Raw genomic sequence first — 27435 nt, 5'->3', positions numbered from 1 at the left:
ACGGAGGTCTGTAAGGTATTTTTAAATAAACAAACAAACAAATAAATAAATAAATAAATAAATAAATAAATAAATAAATAAATAAATAAATAAATAAATAAATAAATAAATAAATAAATAAATACAGTGCGTCTTTCTGTATTTCCTATCACTTTGCGCTGTCTCATCTTTCCTAAGTATAAACCAACTTGCTCAAGCAACCGTTTCAGATAAGTTTGCGTATGGCGCGGTGCATTAAGCAGCATCTGATCTGTCAGTGTATTTAGATTTCGCGCCGGACAACATGCAAATGTTCAGACGTATAAAAGAAATCGCATATACCTGATGTCCTTTGCAGGGTATAACTTACAGCGGTCTCGAACATGTATGAGATGTTTCAAATGCTCTATTCCACTTCGTATGCCGTTCGTCATATTCGATGGACAACTCAGTATTTTCGCAACTTCAGAATCGACCTTCCGGTCTGCAATGAACTCGTGCATACCGGTCGCTGTGTGGTGGTGCTTGACTGCTGACCCGAAGGTCGCGGGATCGAATCCCGGCCGCGGCAGCCGCATTTGGATGGAGTCGAAATGCTAGAGGCCCGTGTGCTTAGAATTAGGGTTACGTTAATGAACCCCCGGTGGTCGAAATTTCCGGAGCTCTCCACTAGAGCATCCCTCATAATCATATCGAGTGCTCGGGAAGTTAAACACCAACCATTATGTATGTTATTGTATAGAAGTCGTCCATCGCCGGCAAAGTGGTGGTCTAAGACAATTCGAAGACAAAAAAAAGTACGTGTTTGATGATGTTGCGTGTTTATTGCTCTAGTCATCTGCCGTTTCTCACCATGAACGTCTGTTGTAAATTTCTACTAGCTGTAGCCCAGCTTCGTAGTCGTCATGACACATTTCTGACACGGTTATTATAGGGTGGCCATGGCCTTCGTGGATGAACGGCCTTTGGCCGGAGTGTCGCTGCAGTGTTGCAGTCGCACGGACATTGTGGACTGCTGACAGTTGTCCGTGTAGTTAGAGGACTGGAGGTAGGTTTGACTGGGACAGACTGATAGTTCTTAGTGGTAGCCGCGAATGGCTCGTTGGGCTTCACTACGCATATGCCTTGTATGCAAACCTGAGTGAAGAAAAAGAAAATATATCAATGATTGAAGGTGATGAAATATTGATATTGCTTAAGAATAGGGATGCGAGCGAGTTGTTCCACGTATCACAATATACTGTAGGGGGAGTTGGTAATACCCGATGATTAAAAAGAGCGCCATAAAACGTGGTACAAGACGAAGAAAGCGTCAGGAAATGAGCTTGTCCCGTAGCTTTCTTCGTGTTATGCAACGTTTTTTCGCAGCTCTTTTTAAACATCTTGGTTGACGCTCATGGGGAAGATGAGGAGTGCGAGACACTGAAGAGCGGAGGTGCAGGTAAGGAAGGAATGAGGAAACCCCTAATTTCTTCGTTTCCTCAGTCCTCACTTTACCTGTATTTCCGCACTTCACCGCTTCGCGCTTCTCGTATTCACCGTGAAAATTGACATTGTCATTTAACGAAGTTACCCCTCAAACCCAGAGACGCTGGATTGCAGGGCAGGCCTATTCGCAGCGGCACGAGCGAGTAATCGACTAAAACGGGCTCCTCGGCTAGTTGGTACATAGTTCTTAGCATAGGCGTGCGCAGGGTTCTCCATTAGGGAGAGGGGGAGGAACCACGGCAGCCCCGCCCCCCTCCAATGGCCGAGTGCGCAAGAAAAAAAAAACAAGCTCCACAATGGACGCAAAAATGAAAATGAACCAATGACGCGCATCTCATAAAAGTCTGCAACTGCCATTGGTCCCCGGTTTTCCGGGAGTATATGGGGACAGTTCTTTGAATGCAACATCAGGGGTCGTCGGTCACTACTATCGTCAGAAAACACGTGTAGCCATAACCCTGCGCATTGAAAATGGCGTAAAAGGTTTGACTGAGTGAAGGCATGGGGCAGAATTGGCGCCCCCCATTAGGTGATTAAGGGGGAGTGCCCCCCCCCCCCCCCTGCCACTCTCGTGCGCATGCCTATAGTTCTTAGCATATGAAGGCCAAACAAGTTAGAAGTTCAGGAAAAGATCGAGGCTTGAAGAGATGAAGGAATTTCGACCAGGGATGCCGCTAGAATTGTCTTTTCGACACGTGGTCTTCTTAAAGGCAACAGTTCGAGTTGCTGCCACGAAGACCACTTGTTGAAACTTTGACTCCAACGTTACCCCCCTTTTCAATGATTTTTCATCTGTCAAAAAAGGAAGGTATGACAAGAAAACACGGCATGGCAGAGTGAGTAGGCGCGACTTGACAGGGACATAGAAAGAAAAGAGACAAGGACACAGCGCTTGTCTCTTTCCTTTCCATGTCCCTGTCAGGTCGCGCCTACTCACTATGTCATGGATGATAACCAACTAGCCCGCCAACGTGTTTTAGCCAGAAAACACGGCACCTGTCCTGTCCTTCATGTTTGTGTTTTTTTCTGTACCTGCCTCTTCTGAGAGCGAGTAATCGCGTGAACCTATTGATGATCTCACCACGATCACATAATTGCCATGTGCTTTTAACGCTGTTTACTCTTCTTAGATCTCCGTGTGTTAAAAGGGGGCCTAAAGTGGCGCACGCAACTAAATAAAAAGCCTGACTATTACTCTGGCTAAATAAAGCGCCTGAACAACTGGTATTGCCAGAACGAAAGGCTCCGCGATCAGGAGGCGTTTCGAGAATTTCGCGCTAGAAAGGGCACATGCGCTGTCGCGCCGTGAAAAAGGCGGATTGTCCACAGGCACTTCTCAAGTGCGCCGGGTGCCTTTTAGCAACGAGCAGCAAAAAGCGCCAAAACTTTAAAGTTGCGAAAGCACAACTCGCCACCCACACACTGTAGGTAATTAGGCAACTCAATGCCAATTGAGGAATGTTATGTTACCTTCGAAGCGGCGCAATACGTGTAGTCTAGAGCACTGGCTTCTTGGTAAAAACGGCGCTTTTCGTTGTAGTTGTAGGCGCCATGCAACACCTTTTGGTACTTGTAGAAGACGCAGCGAACTTTGCAAGTTTTTTCGACGACCTTAAAAACAAGAAAGCAGGGTATGGGGAAGCGCGAAATTAAAACCATTAGATATCAACATTATTTCAATTTCAGATGCTAAACAATTTTTAGTACTATGCTTATTAAAGCAGTGAGGTGGATTAGAAGCCGATTGTTACCTAAAAAAAAAAAATAAAACTCAAGATTTTCGAAATTTCGCACCCGGACCTGACATCTTGCAAGTCAAAGTGACGAGACAAATTTCTGTTCCTTTTCATACTAGGCCTGTTTTTATGCGAAACTTTAAACCTTGCTACTTTGAGTCACTGTTTATTGTTTGAAATTCAGTGCAATCTTGTGTGTCGAAAGTTTTATGGTCCTTTATGCATTAGCTTGAGACCACTTTAAGGCGAAAGCCATCTTGTTTTTTATATCTATCAGTTGTATTGATCCTTCCCCAAATATTTCTGCTCTTTACGTGGTTTTGCAGTGCCTCCAAGATCTGCCCACCTTTGTCCAAGCGGCGATGTCATGTAATGAATTCATCATGTGAAGTAGTAGTGACGTCATGCTGATGTCTCAAATTTTCGCGATCTGCGACGTCATAGGGTGAGTGCCACATATGGTGACGATTTTTGCATTATTCGTGTTAACGCTGACGGTCACATTCCGCATTTGTTGAGGCATCTAAGGCTTTCGCCTTTACGAGTTTCAATACACCAGTAGGCTTTCTGAAAATGTACGACGTCGTGTCTTACACCCAGAAGGGAACTTTAGGACGGTGGCGCCCCGAGGCTTTGTTATTGTGTTTATTCTGATGACAGCTATACGAATGATGAAAGTTCGTTTCAGCATTGCCATTCTGTCATGGCGCCGGTGGCGCCCCTCCAGGAGATACAAGGTGTCTGGAGACAAAACTTAAAGTACGCAGTTCCTCCACGCAGTCCTCCCTACGGCGTTCCCCCATGCGAGTGGCGTGCCTCGAAAGACGGCCGGCACCTTTCCTCCCCGCCTGGGCCGAGATAATCGTCTTATGTTTTGAGTGCGAGTGAAAGCGTGCCCACGCACGCTTTCACTCGCACTCAAAACATAAGACGCGCAGGGCAATGTTATCGTCCTTGAACTTTATGCGCAACCTCACGGCGATCGCAAAAATGTGCCTAGAGTGTCCATATAATTGCTATCGCAATAGAAAAAGAAAGCACCTTGAGAGACGGATTCTAAAAAAATGTGATTGCATGCGCTCTCACAAGATGTCAGTATCAGCGCCGCTGTTCCCAGGTATGTTAAAAGTTAGTAGGTCAGGTTTAACGGCACCATACCGAGTATGGCTATGCTACTCCCAGGTACCTTGCAGTGTCACACTCAAAGGATGCCTATACGGATCACATACGTTGAAATACTGGAAATGTCCGTGAACACTCGAAAAAAAAAAAACGCCACACGTGTAGTACTATGGTGTCCATCTTACACTGTATGATTCGATGGTGGCGGTATTGTCTTGTATGACCTCCTTGCAGTACGCCAACTGGGACACTAACATTCCAGGGTATGTATCATGCACCGCGTATCCCTTGCTTCTGACTTGCCAGCATATCGGTCCCGCTTTCCTGAAAATAAAGTGACGCTGTTCAGTTAAAATATTGGTAGACAGAAAGAGAGAGGAAAGAGAATAAAGAATGAAGGTAAGTCAGCCAGAGTAGCCGTGTGGTTGGCTACTCTACAGTGGGGCAATGTGAAATGCTACAAAAGAGGAGATGAACAAGAAAACCCGTGCACGTTAAAGAACCCCAGGTGGTTGAAATTTCCGGAGCCCTCCACTGCGGCGTTTCTCATAATCATATCGTGGTTTTGGGACGTTAAACCCCAGATATTAAGGCCAAAGCTTTTAATGTCTCATACTCGCGGCGTCCGTCCGTCCGTCCGTGCCCTGGAACGGTGCCAGCTGAGGCCTCTCCCCTTCACACACTCTCAGCAATCACGTGATGGCGCGTGCGGCAATGCTCCTTCGTCAGACGTCTCGTTGCAGCTGTCGAGTGGATGGCTCCCAATCCGCGCGGCGATAGTTCCACGGCAAGCTGTTCGGAAAAGCGCCCCAAGAGTTTGGATTCCCCCGATACCATGGCATAGTCAGTCGTATGGATACAGGCTTTCGCTGAACACACTTTGGAATTTACAAAGTGTCCTTCAACTTCTTCTTCTTCTTCTTCTTCTTCTTATTATTATTATTATTATTATTAGAAAACACGATGGAGGCGGCTCTCAATGATTACATTTATCATTTATATAGCCCCAATGCCTCTGAATGTGTTATTTCATATAGCTTACAATCCATGGCATCGTTTACACCTTGTTTAGGTGCATACACAAGTTGACCTGTCGTCATTGCATGTGACGTGGATGCAGCGGGACGAGCAAATTAATGCGAACTTCTGCGAGTGCGGAAGAAAGCATTGCAAAGAGATGTGTAATGTACAAAGAATCATTAGAGACATATCGATAATTGATGGCATGTTCAACGCTTCAAAACATCTGACGTACGCGCGTTCAAAAACACCCACCATTCAGGAGAGGTGCCACAGGCAAGAAAACTCACACGGGCTCTTATGCATTCAATTAAGACGACTAGAAGGCGAAAGCCATTTTATTTTTATTTTTCATTCGACGTATTTATCCTTCCTCGCCTACCTCCGAAGGCTTTCTGCCCCTAACGTGGTTTTGCACTACTTCCAGGATCGGAGGCATTGCAAGCTTTCTGCACCGCACCTTGTTTTGCACTGCCTCTGTGACCGGTCCACCTCTGACAAAGCGGCGATGTGATGTGACGACGTCATTATATGACGTCAAGGTATGTGGCAACACAGTGACATCATGGTGACGTCACAAATATGGACGACCTGTGACGTCATAATGACGTCATATGGTTACGTCATCACGTGATGATCCTTTTTGCATCACTGGTGTTGACGCCGACGGTCAATTTTCGCGTTTGATAAGGCATCTGAGGCTTTCGTCTTAAAAAAGCTTCGCGTTGAAACTACAGGGCCGGATCGCCGGTACGCTTCGCACTCACCTGAGGACGTACTGCATCTGTCGTAGACTGCACGCCGAGAACTGGTGGTGGCTGGGACCTCTGTCAATGTAGCTCATGATATTTCCCACATCCCAAGAGCAGGCCAGCGAACCCGGATGTCCGGCAGACTTGGGTGCCTCCCCGTCGTGCTCTGAACCTAGACTTTCAGGGAAGCCACGAAGAAGATCGGTGCGAAAGGAAAAATAAACTGAAGCTTTTTCATAGCACCTTGAGGCGCAAAGTCCACATATGGGGACGCAACTTGCCTTTGCGAGCTTTTTGGACTAGTGGCCAAGAAAGAGCAAGATACATTGCGCATAGGATAAATTGAACTTTGTTCATATCCTGGCAGGAATTGGTGTGGCAATGCTAAGTGAAAGTGGTATTTGACAGCAATTTGCGATTAGACGGAGCCAACAACTGCTACCAGGACGGTTATAGATTTTCCTAAGAGCATAGGACTGGACACCAGAATGTAGCAAAATCATTGTTACGTGATTATTGTATATACGCATCACTTCTTTCTCTCCCCATAGTCACCCTTCATCACTCCTTTTTTTTCCCTTTTCCTTTTCCCCTGTGCGAAGCAGCAGGCTAGAGAGCGCACTATCCCAGGCCGACGTTTCTGCATTCTAATAAATTCTATCTCTCTCTTCATAAACCTCTGTATTCATAACCTTCTAACTTTGTGCCTTCTTTCCTTAACCTCAGTGTGCTGCATACTACTGCAATCGCGCATTTCAGTGAAGGCACTACAATGTTTTTCTCTTGTAGTATTTTTCTTTGTTAAAATAATACAATAAAAAAACAGTGTATGCATCTTGAGTCTACGATTTGATCCTTTTCATGTATGCATGAAACATGAAGGCTGCAGCAGAAATAAATATTTAATTACACGCTAATTAGAATGAATTACTAACTCTCGCGCAATACAATATTCTGCTTCACTTTCTTGGAATGTAATATAGAGTGCCTTAGAATTATGTTGTGCGAATTCGACACCTTTGCAGACAGTCGGTCACAAATCTCTCTGAAGGTGATATATTATGGATGCACCTCTTTAATGCGTTCTCCCCTGTGGCACGAATGATGCCTTTAGTTTTTTCTTTTGATGTCTGCGCGGCTACTGCCATGTGACGGCGCGACGCCTTGCTTATTTCGACATTTATTTGCCGTAATCAGTCGGTGCAAATGGCAACTATATTGCTAGGAAAGTAATAATTTGGAATGTACGCGCCCATACAATTAATTCGAAAAGCCTGCATCTAAGTATGGCATCAGATGTCGATTATTTCGCATCCCTAATTAAAGCGTAATCTGGAAGCTAAAAAAAACAAAGAACGCAAGACTTATTTGCAGTATATGGTAAATGTAAATGCGGCATCGTATACCTACCGTGCGTCAGGTGACATGATGACTTTATTACTGAGAGTTCATTAAGATGAACTAGAGGCAATGACATTCGTATAAGAAATGATAGCATTTCACCAAGTGTAGCCAGTACAGTTGTGCTTGCATAATGACTGAGCAGCTGGGCATATTATTTTAAGCGACATAAAAATTGTTTAGCTGGTGATATGATAAACATTTATTCCTAAATTGATACAAATTAGTGGGAAGAAAAATGCAAAGCGCGCTTATGTAAAGAAGAGAAACCACTCTGCAGGGTTCATCGCAATGAATTCGTTCATGAACTGTTGCGTCGGCGCTACACTAGCTTGTTGTGTTGCTGTAAATTGACCTGAAACACTAACGTACTCTATCGCTCGTCAACCCCATAAACTGAAGGAACACGTTATCTCTTGCCCTAATCGAAAAGATTTGAACATTCAACAATTTCGGCTAGGGACTTGTCATATATAATGACGCTAATGGACTGAAAAAACGCGATTCCATTTGTTTCAAAACTTCCAACTCGTATACCATCTACAATAGACCTTTTCCGGGGTGGTAGTCCGCTCATGCCCAGCGGCTGTGAAGAGAGCGCGCCATGTTTTTTGACGCCACAGCACGGCGGCAGGAGCGAACCGAGTGACACCTAGCGTCGCAACATTGCAAATTATCCAGGCCTCCGATACTGCCTAACGGCGCGCTGTGGCCCACATCGGCAGCGAAGGGTAAATAGTTTAGATTTTGGTCATCTCCACTGAAAGCGCTGTTCGGTCCCGGAAAAGGTTCATTATAGTGAAAGAGTGGACAGCATGCCGGAACGATATCAGACGTACCATCTAATAATTCGGTGGAACTCGCTACTCAAGTAACTCTGCTGTAAGTCACTAAAACTGCTAAACTACGGTCAGCAGTAACCTCATAGGTTACCACAGGATAGCGCCGATACGAAAACTTAGCGCATGCGCATTGAACCCGATCAAGTCTCTCGCACAGGTGAGGTATTTTGACTTAACATTAAAGACTGACTTACACGTGAGCAAGTTCGTGTGTAAGTGTATGCATGCCCGTGTAGAATTCCGGCTTGTCCTCACCGAGCGCCACAAAAGACGCGGTGCATACGCTGGACACGAAGCCAATTCCTGGGAATCCGAAAGAGATGCTATAAGTTCTTTTGACCAGGTGACATCATGTACATCTTGTCACCTATTTTCTCATATGCAAGTGCGCCGGGAAAGGAGTGGGTGCACTGCATATGCTCTTTATCTATACTGACACTTTATACAACTCATCAAAACTACTCTATACCATCGTTTTGCTAAGGTGGCCTACACATGAATTACAATGCCGGATCCATAAGGCTGCTTTTTTTCTTGTTTTGCTATCTACCCAAAGAAAATTTTTTTTCATTTCTCACTACAGTGAAACCTCGGTGATACGAATCTCACGGCACCACCAAAAATATACGTATCATCCGAAATTCGTATCACCAGAAAGCATGGAAAATTAGCATGCGACAAAAGAAAGCTGGCGTACATTTTCATTTATTGTTTTTCAGGGCCGCAGCAACGTCAGGAAGAACCCTGAATGATTGTCAGTTAAGTTTTTAGATGTCGCCAATCACACCAACACTCGTAAATATACGGTCTGTACGCGCGTATTTAAATAATGAACCAGGAGCGTTGTGACCCGCGACAGCAGTAGCGCCTCCCAAATTTTAATAAACTTTTTTGCATGACACCAGAGTACAGCCGCGAAAGTAACAAAAGAAGCGCTTTGACGCGATAGATCAAGGCCACAAAATTACAGAACCACAGTCTTGTGTTATGATTTTGTCATGGCAGAGGTGTCGGGGATGTTTTGGGGGAGATTTACGGCCGTGCCCGCACAAGTGCGACCTCAACGGTAGCGCATGTTGACGTTGTGGGGCCTGACTCCTTCGCCAAGACCATCCTCGCCTTCTGTCGGTCCTCGTCCACCTTTCATAGGATGTCTGATTCTCGAGGTAGGCACGTGTACAGACAGTACAACGACAGCAGCCCGCACCGACGCATTAGAAAAAAAAGCATGGCGCTAATGTCCTCTGCAATCTAAACGCGAAGGCACGCGGAGGCACATAAGAGCCTCAAAGATTCGCGCACGCAATCTCTGAGGCCGTGACGCGTCTATGAAGGTTTATTCTGACCGTAAGAAAAGTGTTTTTCTTACACCGTGATTCTGATGATTTAGCAGTGCTGCGCGCATGGCCACGCTTGCGTTCCCGCGCTCGCACGTGCTTGGCGCGTCTTCCGCGACAGCGCGGGCAGCACCTCTTCGTACCTGGGCGGTAGCGTACGTTCGTATCGAACGTCGCTGGGTGAAAGTCGGTTCGCAACAACCATACTCCATTACACTGCAGGCCAATGGGCCTTGGCCGGGACCAACGAAAAATTCGGATCACCCCAAAATTCGTATGAGCTGTGATCGTATCACCGAGGTTCCACTGTAATGTCATGCGTTTTTCTTTCTTGCAGACAAGATACGCTTTGTCTTTTAAGTATCATTGACCGTGAAACCAAGGTTCTGTAGACACTTTTCTGTTGTTAAATCATTTCCGAGGCATTTTTCAAGCTCTTTAGAGTTGAATTCGTCACCAAAGTCCGCCTAAAGTTTCCTGAGGAGTTGAAATTCAGCTGACTTCGGTTGGTAGAAATTAATCCTTCATTGCCCTTCATTGCGGTAACTCTCAGAATCCTCACTCAAAGCGTCAGAGCAGAGAGCGCGTCATCCCACCGGACTGCCCTTTCAGAATATATCTTGAGCTCATCAGCGTGGCTACCGCGCAACTAATTTATTTTAATGTTTTTAAATGCACGTATTTGTTATCCGTTTTATCCACTCCCTATGCAACGTCTGTTTAGGTCCTGAGGGTGCTGGAATGAATAAAAAATAAAGTAATCGAAGGTTTGCCTTGCGATGCTAAAAACATGAATAAATCAGTCAGTTAATTGACCATTCAAATGAATTGAAAAGAAAAATACTCACCCAAGCCGTTTACGTTAGCCTTGCCATCGATGACTGCGTACACGTCCCGGCTTTATTGCAGAACAAGAAAGAATCAACATATTGTGAACACTGTCCTATGCCAATGCCTCTTTCTGCGTATAAAACACGTGCATGACTAAGGAAAGAGTGGATACCCGCTGATAAGGTACACGACATCAGGGTAGCCGTAGTGTGCCCTATTTTTGTAAGCGTAGTCCCTGAACTTTCTCAGAGTCCCGTCGTCGTACATATAATACGGGTTGTTAGGGTACAGATAGGCGTATGGCTCGGTCTGGAAATGCGAAGAATGCGCAAAACGAAAAGATACAAGATACAAAAGATCGATGGCGAACATTCAATCCAGCCAGAATGTTTGAATTTGCCCTTCTTAAATTTAATGTTACGAACTTACCACAGGCATTTCAACACCGGTGACAATCAGCAATATCTTGGGATCTTTTGCTGCCCGGAATCGGAGGGCAACCTGATGAGAAAAAGGAAATAATTGTGAGAGTCACATCATGAGGGGCTTGCGGCGAGATGCTCTAAGTTTGGCAGAGTCATGAATAATAAGATTTGTAAGTGGTGTGAGTTTTCTAAGGAATAGAAATTTGACGACAAATACTAAAGAATTGACTTGACAGCGTTTCTGGGTGTCAAATGGGAACAGTGTGACGGCAAAAACCTAAGGCTACCTTGAGAGAAAAAAGGACAGTGCTCCTACTTCGGCAGATCTTTTATTGCTTTAATTTTAATGCGAAAATAAAAGCTTCTTTGTGTTTATTCTGGTTTGAATATTCTTTTTTCTCCTTTGAAATAACTTAACATGACTTAGCGACACCCTTGAAAACATATGGACAATGTGTTTGCTTTTAAAGTTCTTTGACTCTATTCGGTCACTTGACAGGAACTGCTCGATTTCTGCCGACCGCTGGCAGCTCTCTTGCCGAAGATACAACTCATCCTAATCGTATGTGCTATTCAGTATGTTGAGTGCATGTGAAACAGAGAGGCGCTACAAACTTAAGCACAAAGACACACTTTTTGATTGTAAGTAGACATGTGGCGAGTATGGGGACGGCGTCGGCAAGAATTACCCTAATGCGAAGTTACACTTACAATACTCTTCCCTGGCTTCTGCACATTTTGTTCTGGTACTCATGGTTAATTGTTTACTGCTGTTGCTTTACTAATTTCCGTCCTATCACAGAAAGCCGAATACGTAGTGTTTTGTGTGTCTCCTGTTTTTGAACTGTTTTTCTATGTCTCATTGACACGTGTTCCCGATCACTACTGAAATGTGGAATGTGCTCGCATCTCCTCACAACATCAAGTTTTAATTAGTGAACAGTATACCGAGCCGCCGGTGGGCCGCAACGTTGCTGCATTCTCAGCCAAACTCGAATCGGTCAACGAGAAGGAAATATTCTGCCGTCACAGTAGCCAAATTTTCAACCAATATAGCTTTCAAAACAAGCAATGCACAGTATTCTGGTCGCAGAGCTTTGTTACAAGATTTGTCATGAGGTCCATGGGTCGCAGATCTGTAAGCTCCGCTGCTGATATAGAAACATCGTACAAGAATTATCATACTCACAGAGTTAGTCATGACGCACAAGTACCGTAACAGTGCCTCAGTGGAGCTGAAGTGCTTATAATGTGGTCCGTCCGCAACGAAGAAAAGTTCGATGTAAACTGCTGCTGGAACTGCCGTCGGTTGTGGATTCCACCGTTCGCTGATAACAAGTTTTTCATCTGCAATACCAAGTGTGCTCATTTGACGATACAAGTAATCGCGAAAGTGCTAAAGCAATGAGGTAGGAGCAAAAGGCTCGCCCGCGAAAGAACTGATGGAATGATGTCGGGTGTGATGTTGTCTCCCTTTGATTACGTGCATTCCACCGAGGTGATGAACGTTGTTTTGTCACATTCATATTGTCAACATCAAAAAAATTATGGCAGCTTCGCGCTTGTGGTGCCAAACCCGAATGCAGAGTGGAACTGGGTGGCCTTCCTTGCATCTCTTTATTTTTTTGTCTCTTTCTCCTCTATCTTTCCCTTTCTCTCTGTTTCTCGTATATTTTTTGTACCTGTTTCTTTCTATTTCTTGCTTTGTATGTATTTCTGTCTCTCTCTATCTATTTTTTTCTCTTTCTCGCTCTCTTTATTTCTCTTTCTTCCCTTCTCTGTCTCTCTCTCTGCATGTCTCTCTCTCTCTTTGTTTCCTTTCGTTCTCTCTCTTTCTATGTCTATCCTTTTATGTCTTTATTTCCTTTATTTCTCTCTACTTTTTTACTTCCTCTTTCTCTCTCTTTCATGTGTTTGACGTGCTCCTCTTCGCCGAGCAGAGTTTTCGTTTAACGCTCGTACCTGTTGTTCTCGTACCCACCTGTGGTGTTATGCATGACGGAGCACAAGTTAGCGATAGCTTAAACAGCTCCGCTGTTCAAATCGATGAGCAAGAAGTGTCGCTGGAGCCAACGTTTCGGCAAGTGTACTTGTCCTTCATCACGGCAGCAATCAAGTTGCTGTCTTGACGAAGACAAGTCCACTTGCCGAAACGTCGGCTCCAGCTACATTTCCTTTTCAACCGCTTTGCATCACTTCAAGCGTCCATCTTCGTTTGAGCTTTTGCCATATTGACAAAGTTTGACAGGTTCAAGCGCAATAATTTTCAACTACAGCGCCACGTTCGGCAATTTGTGTCATTTGTGGCAATGTCTTGTTTGGTTACCACTGCGTGCTTGATATTACGCACTGTATCCCGCCACATTTTGAAATCCATTCTATTCTTATTTCTTGTTTCTTTCGAGGGTAGCAAACCGGAGCTATATCAAGTTGACCCGTTTGCCCATTATTACATAACCTCTATTTCTTTCCTTTTAAAACACGTGCTAGTAAGTTGCTCACCTAGCTTAGCATGGCGGAGGGTTGTGTCCAACATTTCTTGATGCTCGATTTCGTAGATCTTGTGAGGAACAGCGCCATGTTCGGACCTCTCCGCAAGCGGAACAGGTTCGATTCTGTGCTTCGGACCGACCAGCCCGTTCTGCGGCACAGAAACAGGGCGAACAATCACCAACATAGGAGGGATCACTGATGGCGCAATAATGCAGTTTCTCCTTACCATGCTTGGGCATTGAATGTAGGCGATTGCAGGCTATGAATCACGTGGTGGCAATCAGGTCAGAAAAGTAAGCAGAGGATGTACCGGGCCAATTCAGCTGTTTCTAATACCACCTCTAATTATAAGGAAATATGAACAAGTCCCGAAGTAAGACAGCTCCAAAGACGCCTACACTATAAGGGGAAAAAAGAGTCCGTTGACTCTTTTTTATGAGTTCTGACTTGCCACATATATAACTCTCTTCAAAGAGATACGTGAACTTTCTTTGCAGGTCGTTATGCAATCTTAGGACGCTCGTGCGACTCACGTCTCTCCAAGAGATAGTTAACAACGTGTATCTTTAAAGAGAGTCTCACATGTGACAAGTCAGGACTACAAAAAAAAAGTCAGAGATCTTTTATTTTCTTGCGCTGTAGAGCTTTTCAGTAAATATAAAAATAATACTTGCCCTTGTGCCTGGTCAAAAAGATCATTGAAAGGGTCACTACCATGACCTACTGTGTGCCTTTAAATGTATCACTGCTTACCGTGCTGAACGGCAACAGTGACAAAAGAAGTTCTATTTTCATTCCTGCTGAATGTTCTACTTCAGAACAACTCTGCATTAGGAAGAAGATAAAAGATATGTACTCTTGAACGTTCACTGATAAACTATTAGTAAATTGCGCAGGCCTGCCTTGAACAGCATGAAAACTGAATGGAACGCAGGCCTCCGGCAAAGCAGGTGCGCACGCGCTGTGATCGTGGTGAGATCTGTTTCCTCCACGTACGTCCACGTGCCATAGCTGCCTCTGTATATGATCAGCATGTGCTTACGTTGTCATGGGCATAATTTATATCTATAGATGGCACGCAGCGCTAGACGCTTTTTTCAATACTTCTCCACCTAAGGCCTGGAAGATATCTGTGGCATGTAAATGGAGTGAATGTGGTAGCACTTATTTTCTCCAAATACGGAAAATGCCAAGAATGAATCGAAGAAAGAGATAGAGAAACTTTAATTTGTGAATTTTAATCAGCACTGCTTAGCACATGTACCGTATTCACTCGAATAACAGGCGATGTCTCTTTCGAAAAGTCGATATGCGACAGTGGGGGGGAGGGGGGGGGGAGTCGGCTTAGATTTGAGTGCAATGGTCGCCTTAGAATCGGGGCCGGCCTAGATTTGAGTAAATACAGTATGTGTTTCGTGTGTAGGGTTGTCTAGTATTGTCGCAACGCTCCTGTTATCAACTTACTCTTCACTTTGACCTCATGATGAACGTTTAGGACGTGGCACTCACATCGCTTACTGTGTAGCAATGTGTTCGAAGAATAATTATTAGTTCATGAGCCGAACGTTTGGACGACGTTTGGATTGACATTTTGGACGCAATTCACCTAAGCCACGGACGTCCACTAAAGCTTTAAAATCAAGAAGCCTATGACGCGGACAGCTTGTGCCACAATAACGCAGCTACAAATACTCCTTCAATTAAAAATGGCCGCGGTATACAATTCATATTTCTTAGAGGTTCTTATAGCTAGACGGTGGAACGGCTTACCCACAACGTTGCATGTTGCACCGAAATACGCCTTCCTTGCACTCATGCTCCCAACGCTGCGAAACATCTCTATTCCTCTCCGCAATTGCCCCAGAATACTGCAGCCAATCAGACGATCTTCTTGTTAGTCTCCGTGACTTCTATATTTCTTTTGGTTTTCTCCGGTACCGCAGCCATCATGGCATTGTAGCACAAGGCCTACTGCCACTGAAAAGATATCTACATCATGTTGATTTGATTAACATTTCATAAGCTCTCAATGCCAAATAGTTATCGAAGGTTCACTAAATCTGCTCTCTCCTAAAGCAGTCGTAAGGTCCGAGGTATCGTACGATAATGTCGTGCAAAAGCAAATGCTGCCAAGCTCAGATGCTATTCTCGGAAACAAACAGCAAAGGCGGACGCAGAATATTAAGCGTGACACTGACGCAGAGCAGTTATTATCGATATTTAAAAGAAGCCACTGCCCCGTACTGGACTTCAATTTAAGACGTCGTCAAGTGTGTCCGTCACAGGTGCGTATTCAGCTAAATGCCAAATAGGCGTGCAGGCCTTTGAAGTGCTGCTACGTAAATCTCAGCGGAAAATTGCAAAGTTGTATGCATTGCTTATGCGAGGACCTGGCAAGTTGAATTAATTGCCCTTGTTGTATGACGTATGAAGGAAGCAAGGCGTGCGCGGAGTAACGTGGCGTCTGCGCAAGAAAGAACGCTTCCATGGCAATAACACTTCTACAGCAAATTCTTTTGTAAAGCAAATTCTACAAACTCATACGCTCAGTGATCGCTCCATAAGATCTTATTCTCATGCACAAAATGGCTTTATTGAACATCCCTTCAGCAGTGGAAACAATGGAATTCTCTCTGCAAGGCGTGAAAAGCACCATGAATATTGTACCTATTCCGTATTTTCGCCCTGTCTACATGTAGTGGTTTTGGATCTTCAGAAGATGTATTTTATCAACTTCAAACGCGAATTTGGCTTTTTGTATACTGTACTCCGTCTATTATGTTCAACGAACGGGTTACTAATTGTCTAAGGCCGTGGAACACCTCCTTTCTTCTATCCGAACACCTTTTCTCAGCACATTTTCCCAACCACCACAGCGCCACTTTGTTAAAGGGGTGATGAACCACTTTTCCAAGTAATGATCTAATGACCTTAGTATCGGAGTTTACTGCCTCCCGAATCGATTGCCGCAAAAATTTCTCGAATCCGTCAAGAATCAGCGGAATTACGGGGGTTTGGCGCACGCTCTCAGCGCTTTCTCTCTTTTCTCGTGCCGACGAGCGCACTGGAAGCTAGAGAGGGAGGGATGGCACGGGGGTAAGAAGTTACGTCAGCGCGCGTCATGAAACGCGATCGCTCTCCCACTGTGATTCGCATGCGCGAGTGCGGCTACCGTGTAAAGTTAGCAGACTGAGGAGTGCGGTGCGGGCAAGTGGCGGCACCCTGTGGCAAGAAGCGCGTCTCATCCGGCTATCGGCCAATAAGCATGCTATGCCTCCGCGACGTCAATGTGCAGGCGCCCCGCCCACCGAAGAGAGTGAGAACCGGCCTCTGTTTGAAAAGAGGGCGCCTGAGGAAACGGCAACTTCGCGCTCCGCTTGTGGCCTTTACGCGGCGCGCACGACTGTAATATTTTGCAGAGCAGTTCATAACCGTGTCAGCTTTCCGCAGGTTGTGTTTTTTCAACAAGCCCAAGGGGTGCTTCATGACCCCTTTAAGGCTTCCTAAACTTAGAGTGTTGCAGGGGTTCCACAGTAAACAGGGTTGTATACAGGGGTTCCATAGTAAGCAGAGAGAAATAATAACCTTTAATGAAATTCCGGGAGAGGTTAGCGTGTTTTGTCGCTTGGCTTGCTACTCCAGGAGTCGGGTGATGGCTATGATATATACAATGATCACATATACGCGCAAATAGTACGCACAGTCACAAACGCACGTATATACACAAAACAGTCATTCACAAACTTTCGTTAAATCGAGTGTAAAAAATTATTTATTTAATCTAGCAACGTCTTTTTCATTGCTTCTAATCTTCAAAATCTCAAGCAACTGATGTCAGTTTTGAAACCCTGCGACGTCGTAATAAAATAAGGACATGAAATTTTTGTCAAGTGCAAACTACACAATAAAATACCTCTAAAACCGACAGAATTTTATTGCACATCCATCGCGAATTTCAGTCTAATTTAGGAATGGAAGTTTTGCGGAAACAATCGTAAACCTAATGATAATGACGTCATATAATTCTAACAGAATTCTGTATCTGGACATATTTCTCGGCCTGCATTTCGCTTTATTTGGCATTTGCGCTGTATAGAATCACTGAGCTACATGTGTTCTATAACTTCTATAACATGCCCTTCAAGTTTTTTTATGCACCACCTCGCATTAGGCTGGGCCACTAAGGGCTCGTATATAGTATTTTAAATAGAATTAAATCAATAAAATAATGTGTGTGGCATGTTGAAATGCGATGTTCTAGATAATATTCTAACGCAATGGGGAATGCCAAATTTCTGCGCTTAGTCGCCGCATGTACAACTTTGAATTTTGGGTTGTTTCTCAACAGGAAGGGTCCTTATTGTGGGAGAGATTTACCACTGCCCATATTTTTAAGCAGGTGAGCAGTAGTTCAGGAAGTTTAAATGGCAAACACGAAGTGGACAGCGCATTACTTGAAAAACCGGTGTTTATATACAGCAGATTTCATTACGAATTATTATAGAATGCGCACTTCAATGATTCTACAACCTCCACTCCTCCTGATACACACAAGACGGCTAATAAATAAACATACTGACCCCAAAAACAAACGCATCTAAACTTGCTAATGCACAGTGTTGGCCTCGTTGTCTATAAGCGACGTCAAATGAAACATATGAGGAGTTACTCCACTTATTAGGTACATTATACGTGGAACGAATGTCCGTCTGCATTGTATTTTTCTTCAGTGGAACCCTTGGCCATTCTGCAGCGCGTCACTATTACGTTACATTCTCATTAACCTCCATGAAGTTTTTGTAACATATTAATCTGGTTTCTCACCGATTCCAACAACTAAGAGGAATAAATTTTCAAAAATACATGAAAGTCCTGTAGAAGTACTAAATAGATTCGAAGCGCAAGGAATACAAGCATTGGTGCAGGAAAATTGCCAATATTTTACGCACCATATAAACGCCTTTCTCGTCTCTCGTGACGGCCACTGTGGCGATCTTATCTTCGTCTTCGTACAAGTCCTTTTCAATGTCTTCTCCGTTGTACTGCAATGTTCATTAGCAAACCTTGTATTTCATAAAAGACTGCGACAAAACCCGTGCTTCACAAATGTGCATTGGCAGAAGTGTTTTTGTCAATGTTATACGGCCTCCATGAGGCATGGAGCCAACGCTACGCTGCCGCCAGTAAAACCTTTCAGTGAATCCGTTAACGAAAACGTTCGGTTATTTATTGGTCGGTGGGATCTATCTACTCGTCGGCACCTTCTACCCCTGCTTTTTGTGCCGGGTTGTTTCACTTAATATAGCGGGAAAATATGCACTACTTCGACTGACTTAACATCGCGAAGGCAGATTAACTAGCGGATCTGGTGGAATCGGCGCGCCTTTCCTACGCTTTCGTCAACCGCTCGGTGCGCCCTTCCTCCTCTCTCACCATCGCCACTTGTGCCGGAGCCCGCGCTACCATTGGTCGACTCCATAGTTTCGTTAAGTGCGAAGGGCACGTAACACAATCGAAGGACACAGGACAAGCGCTTGTCCTTTGTCCTTCGATTGTGTTACGTGCCCTTCGCGCTTACAGAAACTATGGATCAGTACCAACTATCCCGATCTCAGTGCCTTCTAGGTCGACTCCTTTCACCGGGACAGCCAGCCTCGCTCTTGCGCTCTCCTCCTCTCCACACCACCTGCTGCTCTGCTTCCGCCATAGCTTGCCCTTTGCTCTCCTCCTCTCTACCGTCCTCTCTAACCATCGCCCTCTACACGTCTCTACCCTTTATCTACCAGGCTCAACTCGTTACATTGGACTTCGCTCTTTCAACCAATAAGCTTTACTAATGATGTACCTCTCGTCATGCTTCGCTCTCGTAGCTTGGCTAGAAAGTACGGACAACGGATCCCTAGGGATTTACTTCGGCTTTAAACAGCTCCACTGGTGAAACCTTCTTGCTAGACATCCTGCATAGTGAAACATAGTAAATAAGAACATGCTGCACAAGCTAAAGACGAAATATTATTTCTTTATTACAACACTGCAAGGACATACGTGGCGCTCAAATCGTTACTGCTAAACGAACATGCGCAGGGGGTTCATCAGGATGGTCCTCGAACATGCTATATCGAACATCTTCGGCACACCGCTTTGCGAGAGCGTCTGGCACAAGCGAAATTGAAAACCACGCATTATTCGCAAGTAAGCGTTTCCAGACTACTGTAAGGTTCAACCTACGCATATATAGAACAAAAGAAGTGCAAATTCGCTGCCCCACAGGAATACAGCACATTTACAATTTGCCCAGCCGCTGTGCGGGTTACACTGTGTGTCTTCATTCGATCAATCGGCTATCGAGCAAGCAATTACTCGATCAAGCTACACTATGGACACAGATGTCATGAACAGAGAGGACACGGAGAATAAAAATTGATTGACGGGGCCTGTGCCCAGTAACACAATGCGCGAAGTACAGTCGCCCATTTGTTTAACCTGAACGCGCGAGCATCGACCGCCAAGTTGATAAGCGCCGTACAACGGAGCGCAGTGGCGAAATGAACGAGAATACGCGCATGCGCGCTATGAGCAGTCGTGGGCAACTGCCGTCTGCTAGGCTTTTCCGCACTCACAGTGATGCACTCACAGATTTGGGGACTTGCTTGCGGGCATATACGTACCATGTGGGTGACGGTCTTCCCATCTTCTTGAGTAAGGACTCGCAATTCAGGCGCCGCCACTGACGCTTTCCTCAGGTTCAGTGTCAGGTGGTCGTGCACCCGCATCACCATCGCTCCATCTGAGGACCGTTCCTCGAGAAGTCGAGGGTAGACGACATGTGCTTCCTCCAAACCTGCATGAAAGGTTGGATAAAGGCTTTGCTGCTCGGTCAGTGAGATAAACTGCTGCGTCGCGGGGACGCTCATGTTGCAGAAGGCGACTACGTACAGTGCCGTCCAGGGTGAACACGGCTCAGCGTGACTGCGCTCCGCGGAGCGCCAGTGCTCCTGGCGCGGCCGCGCATCGAGCATCGAAGCTTAGTGGCGCATGCGCACAGGGACCCACGGGAGACACTTCGCGTCGTCTGCTACAGCGTTGGAGCGAGTCGCTCTGTAGCAGCCACCATGACCGTGGCGCCGCTCTTGCCTGGCTGCAGTACAGAAAGAGCGGTACGCTCGTGTGAGCCTGCGCCGCTTCGATTCGATGCGAGGCCGCGCCGGATGCAATGGCGCTCCGCGGAGCGCGGCCGCGCTGCGCCGTGCTCACCCTGAGTGGACGACGCTGTACATTCAACGCACGTGTATTCTAACAAATGCAGTGTGAGTAATTTTAAGAAACTCTAGGGCTTGTAATGTTTTGCCTAAGGCCGTTTGCTGGCATTTGCATATGTTAGGGCAACATGATGACGACGCGATTCAGAGACTGTTTTATTCGGCAGAGGTTGAAGAGTCTAGATATATACAGAGAAAAATGCTTCATTTACTACCACTGCTAATAGCGTAACACACTCACGCACATGAAGACACAGACGTACATGCATGCAGTCGCCCTCAAGCTCCTGAATGGAACTGTTCATGCGCTAGATGCCAACGTACATCAATCATTCATCTGGTGTAATTAGGTTGCTGTCCGCAAGTGAATTCTGTACGTCATTAAAAACATATCTGCAAAAAATTACGTCCTTCACAGCCCTAAATTAAAGACATGGCTTACTGTTAGCTTGGCAATCTTGTCAAAATAATATCACTAGCGCAATATACGTGGAACGCCACTCGGTACCATCCTCATTACTACTTTATTTTACGTTCACTGTAGGACGAATCCATCTGCCAATGACCTCCAATTTACGCTATCCTGTACGAACCGACTAAGACTCATGCTTGCAAATTTCTTAATTTGACCACCCCACCTAACTTTTTGCCGACATCGGCTGCGTTTCTCATTCCTTGGTATCCAATCAGTCGCTCTCGCAGGCCATCGGTTATCTGTCCTGCGCATTATCTGACCTACCTGAAGCCATTTCTTTACTTCTTTTTATTTTTTTAATCAAATAGTGTATTGGCTACCCCTGTTTGTTCAATTATCCAGTCTGCTATTTCCGTGTCTGTTAATGTTACACTTGTTTTTTTTTTTGTTCCATCGCAGGCTGCGTAATACTTTGTTCCTTCTCACGTTACTTTGTTATCTGGCTCGTGACGTCAGCAGGCAGAAAAAGTGTGTTCCCGACTCGCCGTCTTGGCAACGAGAGGCGCTGACTAACACTCCCAGGTATAAATGCACAGATATACCCGATAAAGTAGACAGGAGGATGACCGCCGCCGTAGCTCAACTGATAGAGCATCGGACGCGTTATTCGAAGGTTGCAGGCTCGGCCCCGGCCGGCGGCAAATTATCCTTTCGTCCACATTAATTTCTTCACATATAATCACAATCACTACAAATAACATCCCCTATACATTCATTGGCTTGATTGTCTGTTAGTTCTAATTAATGTTGTGTCTACCAAAGAAAAGCAGCCTCTTGAAACTCCCCTTCTTTCGTTCAAGTCTTTGCTCCGTGTGTTAGTACTGATAAAATGCAACTGTGCAAATAAGGACACTGCACAACAGAATAGACATAGCATTCTGAGAACTGATATAGGCTTACCGTTGGCGGGAGGAATCCAAAGAAGGAATAGGCCAAACAGATACATCGTATTCTCCATGTCGGAGCCTGTAGATGTTTGGCACTTATGTAGAGGAGGCTTAACTGCATGTTTAATAAAATTTGCAAGTGGCCTTCGACTTGAGTCCCGCGCTGACGGCATCGGTTTCTCCAGGTTTTTACCATTTGCTAACAGTAAGTAGACGGTGCCGAGTGAAGATCTGTGACATTTTTTTAGCGAAATTTGCGCTAGAAGCCCTTCGTAACGTGTAAGACAATACGCTGTCGGCGAGTGCGTTGAGACGTAGCGTCAATGAACTGTTATGAAAAGAGCAACCTTCGTTTATTAATGACAGTCACCTCAAAAGTGAAGTACGTGACCACTAAAACAAGCAGTTGTTTATTGTACGAATACAAGCTCCTTAAAAATGGGACGCAAAAGACCATGCGCCTGATCTCGCTGCTGGCTTTCATGAAGGCGGTAGGGTGGGGAGTGGGTGAGGAGAGCGTCTGCTGCGCTCGGTCGCGGGAAAGACTGAGCGAATGAGTGTGCGGCGCGCGTAGCGCACGGAGAGGGGTGCGAGCGGTGACGGGGCGGGGAGCTCCGACGGCGGCGACGGAACCCCGCGCGCAGCGTCCGGCGCGCGCAGAGTTTCATTGTCTTTTTGCGCCGCAGCGTTTATATGTCTTTTTGGGGAGAGCGTCTGCTACTACCTTCAACAAAGCGCCCGTAGTGCGCTAGAACAATGGTTGTCATTTCACAATCCACGATGAAGGTGGTGAAAGTGAAGACGACCATTATAACCAGTTGTGCACAGAGCTTATTTCTTTTAACCTCGAATTTCTGGTGAGCTAGAACAAAACCGCTCAAGGCCTAAACATTTCCTATTAAATCACCGACCACTGCAACCTAAAGCGATGCTTAAGAGAAAGGAGCTTCGACGGCGACGGCGGGGTCGAGCCTAAGGAGCTTCGCTGCTAAAAAAATGGCCGGCTCTCATAATCGAGAGTAGATGTAAGCATGAAATGTCTACCGGTACGGCCGATAGGTTGGAGATTATACTAGCCAGAATCTTGCGCATTTGCGCAAAGACGCACCCTAACAAACTACACCACACTACACTGTGCATTCATCCATATGGACGTCATTGTTGATGTCAATGTGCGAGATAAGTCTTCGGCTTTGCCTAGCGTATGCAGCCGATCCAGCCACGACGCCACAGCAAGCTGGTGCGCCGCACGCATCCTGATGTCATCTCTCGCAGAATGCGGCAACCCGCGCCGCGAAAACACTGCCTCTGGCAGCACGCCGTTTACTTGCCCACCGCGGGCGTTCAACAGATCAAAAGTGTGGGGCCCTATCTGCCTTTGTAACAGGTAAGTAAGAGGTCGGCGTACAAGAACTTACATCTTCAGTTATAGTGTGAACGAACAGTAAGAATAATTCTCAGGCAATATATTGTTACGCTGAAGCGACAACGGAGGGGAAGGAAGAGGAGAACGAAGTGCGGCTGTCTTCGAAGCAACTCGGTGTCAGCGCGGCAACCCTTCGTCCCTTTCATCTATTCACTTGTAAATAAACACACCCCATCGTAACAGTTTTTGGTGGAGGTGCGGGGTATGTAGCTGAAGACGATGTAGTAGAAGAGCTCTTGCGTCTCTGTGCTTGTCAGTTTCGCCACGCAACCCCGTATCACCCGCAGACAAACGGTCTCGTCGAGCGCACCAACAGGACATTGACCAACATGCTTTCGATGTACGTCGATTCCAGGCACAAAAATTGGGATGACATCTTGCCCTTTATCACCTACGCCTACAACACTGCAAAGCATGAAGCCTCTGGTTACAGTCCATTCTATCTTCTTTATGTTAGACCACCCCGAAGCTTCCTTGACACCATTCTACCTTTAAACGCTCGTGCGGACTCTTCTATTGCCCAGACTCTCTGCCGCGCAGAAGAAGCACGTCGCATTGCTCAGCTCCGTACGTTGGCGTCCCAGGACCGCTCCAAGTTCGCCTACGATTCGCGACACAAGGACGTGTCGTACGAAAAAGGGGACAAAGTGTGGCTTTGGACACCACTTCGCAAGCGCGGTCTGTGTCAAAAGTTTCTGGCTCGTTACACCGGCCCTTTCGTCATCGTCGATCGCTTAAGTGATGTCACGTATTCGATCGCTCGCCTCGTAGCTCACGGCTACCGTTCTAGGAAGACGCAGCTTGCTCACGTCGCCCGCCTAAAGCGCTGTCATCCACGTGACTCTTAGCGCACGTAATGTATACTCGCCCAGAGGGCTTCGTCTGGGAAAGGAGGAGTGTTACGCTGAAGCGACAACGGAGGGGAAGGAAGAGGAGAACGAAGTGCGGCTGTCTTCGAAGCAACTCGGTGTCAGCGCGGCAACCCTTCGTCCCTTTCATCTATTCACTTGTAAATAAACACACCCCATCGTAACAATATTTTCTAACTAGTTTGGACCACTGCCAGGGTATGTAATGTCGGCCTCTAAGAAGGAGTGACTGTCAAAGACCGCAGTTCTTTAAACTTTTGGGCTGACTGCCCGGATGTCTCGTTGGCGATACCCGGAGATATAATCTGAATACCCGTATGTTTTCGCTGAAAACCTTGGATGTCTCGTCTTGAGTGCCCGGATAACGGCGCAGGAATTCGGGCTCAAGGCCACCTGGAGGCCACCGACAACCGGGCCTAAAAACATTTCATTCTTAAAAAAAATTGGGGAAGCTTGCACTAAGCCGCGCAAGGCTTGAAACAGCGAAACTGTACTACTCTGAAGACTAATCTGGTTGCATGTAGGTTGTTTCTAGGCCTTAGCTATGTGATGCAGGTTGTTTCTAGGTTGCTTCTAGGTCATTGCTAGGCTTTAGCTGGGTGATGCTAAGTTGTTTCTACGTTGATTCTCAGTGCAGAGAGGTTCGAGTTAGACCGCAGACAGTCACAGACACGACACGGATGTCCAAACTGCAGAGACAGAACCTCGCGCTGAAACCAAGTGTTCGCACCTCTCATAGATCTACGGGCACGTCGTCGTTGGCGTAGGCCTTCCATCGCTTCGGGGTATCCTCGCAGCCACTTCGTGATGCAGGTTGTTGCTAGGTTGCTTCTAGGTCATTGCTAGGCTTTATCTAGGTGATGCTAGGTTGTTTCTAGTACGTTGATTCTCGGCGCAGAAAGGTTCGAGTTAGACCACAAACAGTCACACAGACGACACGGATTTCCTAATTGCAGAGACAGAACCTCGCGCTGAAACCAAGCGTTCGCACCTTTCTACGGGCACGTCGTCGTTTACCCAATTATTGTGGCACATACCTGTTTGAGATTATGATAGTTTTTTGGTTCGCTGGACAAAGAACGATTTGCTAAACAGTTTCGCTGTTAATAAATACCGTACACGGACCAGGAGATGCAGGCAAAATGCTTTATTAAAATCGACTTTCGAAGATAACTGAAATCACGGAGAAACTGATAAGTACTTGAACAATCACTGGCCTATTCTTGACAGCTGTAACTCTCTGACTCGATACTGCACGCCAAAGTGATAATGATGATGACCAATATTTACTGAGCCGAATCCTCTTAGACCCTGGTGGCCGTAATCACCTAGCTTGCTTTAGACAATTACTTTTTGCTGTGCTCATTGCAGTCTAGCGACCAAACTGTATTCCGGGAGCTCGCGACTGTGAGAGCTAAGAAGAAAGTTCTTTTACTTGAAAGCTTTCAGGCTCTCGTACGACAACGAAGCGCTGGCAAAGCAGAACGATCGGTTTCACGTAGCCGATTTTTTCACCTTCTGCGCATTACGGAGATGTACGGGGGTGGTCAAAAGTTCCCAGGCCGCGCTGCCATATGATTACATGGGACAACGGCCTGGTAACTTGACCACCCGTGCACGTCGTGTGGTTATGGACGCCCGTGCCTTGGTGTAGGCCGAACATAAATTAGACTGGCTTTCAATAGATTAATCCTCTTCACTGTATACACACGGCTCATGTTGCGAGGTACAAAAAGACTGAAAATACAACGAAGAATGCGTTTAAATACCGGTAGCTGATTCGTTAAGGCGATCGCAGGCCTTCTATTCGGATGTCTATGCCTGGCGACAACTTTCTGCGGAGGCTACGGAACCGAAGCACAGACTTTTTAATACGCTGCTGCATGTAGCCGGGAAAGCAAGCTTTTGCAGATTACGTAGCATAAAAGAAAACATAAAGAGAAAAGAAATAGGTATTATGTTCAAGGCTTTCTGTGTTGTAAGTAAGAAAGCGTAACCCATGACGAATTTTGCTTTTGTTTTTTGCCGTTTCTAGTTTTCTGGCTTTCTGGTGTCGATTTCACGTTTTCCTGCACCTGCAAACGGACTACTTGGCGTAGTAACACATGTGCAGAAGCTCCGCCCATGTAGCTTTGGCTGTGGTGCGACAGAAAGTTCTCGCCAGGTATACGTGTCGTTGAAATTACAAGCGTTCAGTAGGAGATTATTGAACTGGGAAACAGACACAGAGGTGGATAAATTGCAAGCCCATATTGCCAGGCTAACGCCATATGTAGGAAACACATCAACCATCACATTAATCATACAGCCTTGATGCCAGATCGTGTGATTTGAAGCTGTGAGCAGCTTTGATCATTCGAGGGCAACTGGATTAGAAAAAGAGAGCGAGAAGTGTAGATGATAAAAAGAAAAAAAAATGTTGGTTTGAAAGAACGTGAGGCAGCAGGCACTTGAAATTTAAGTAGCAAGGACAGACCACCTCTCGTGCTCTATAAGATTCGGAGTATCGCGCCCACGGCGATGCAGTGGTCAAGGTTCGAAAAGGAACTTTACAGATGAATGTTGATATTTGAACTTTCATAAAAGCTGTGCCAGTGATTTTTTTTTTTTTTTGCCGTGCATGGACAGATGTACAACACGGACTTCACAGTAACATCACAGGTACAATGCACTACGTCGCTGACTAGGCTGTCCTGCTAGTAACAGCCTCAGTCGTATCACGCAGTGACTTTTATTGGCCGCAATAACGTATGGCTGGAAAATCGAGCTTCCCCTGACATCTTGAATGAACCTCTTTTTGCCGGAGATAATGCGGTAGCAGATATCACAGTTTTTTATATGCTGTCGGTTACTGAGCAGCACATTTCCAATGATTTCGTAAATGAACGTAACGACATATCGCATATCGCATACTGCAGAAACAGTGAATAATAAGCGTACTATTTGAGTGGCAGGGCTTTCTGTTACCATTTATACCATACAGCCCAACCCTACCAACTTCCAGCTGATGTACTATGAATACGTCGTAGCGTTTAACGCGAGATAATGTTTGTGCAGGAACTGACTATGTCACTGCATCCTGAACATAATAAT

General features: G+C 45.7%; 1 protein-coding gene across 2 annotated transcripts; it reads right to left on the bottom strand.

Annotated features, from left to right (window-relative positions):
• Positions 1-784: 784 nt before the first annotated feature.
• On the bottom strand, positions 785-22156 carry LOC119401737 (venom metalloproteinase antarease-like TtrivMP_A). Of its 2 annotated transcripts, XM_037668681.2 has the most exons (13): positions 22061-22156; positions 20095-20267; positions 18376-18468; positions 13436-13574; positions 12123-12280; positions 10938-11009; positions 10681-10817; positions 10526-10575; positions 8535-8643; positions 6113-6274; positions 4511-4649; positions 2938-3078; positions 785-1116 (listed from the first exon to the last, which is right to left on the bottom strand). In XM_037668681.2, exons 1-13 carry the CDS (start codon positions 22116-22118, stop codon positions 883-885), a joined length of 1665 nt encoding a protein of 554 aa, XP_037524609.1. In that variant the 5' UTR covers positions 22119-22156; the 3' UTR covers positions 785-882. The 2 variants fall into 2 exon arrangements, with proteins under 2 accessions (XP_037524609.1, XP_037524610.1); XM_037668682.2 differs by lacking the exon at positions 10938-11009.
• Positions 22157-27435: the final 5279 nt, after the last annotated feature.

This window comes from Rhipicephalus sanguineus, chromosome 8, assembly GCF_013339695.2.
Source record: "Rhipicephalus sanguineus isolate Rsan-2018 chromosome 8, BIME_Rsan_1.4, whole genome shotgun sequence".
Lineage (NCBI taxonomy): Eukaryota > Metazoa > Arthropoda > Arachnida > Ixodida > Ixodidae > Rhipicephalus > Rhipicephalus sanguineus.
This window is presented reverse-complemented; position numbering and strand designations above follow the sequence as displayed.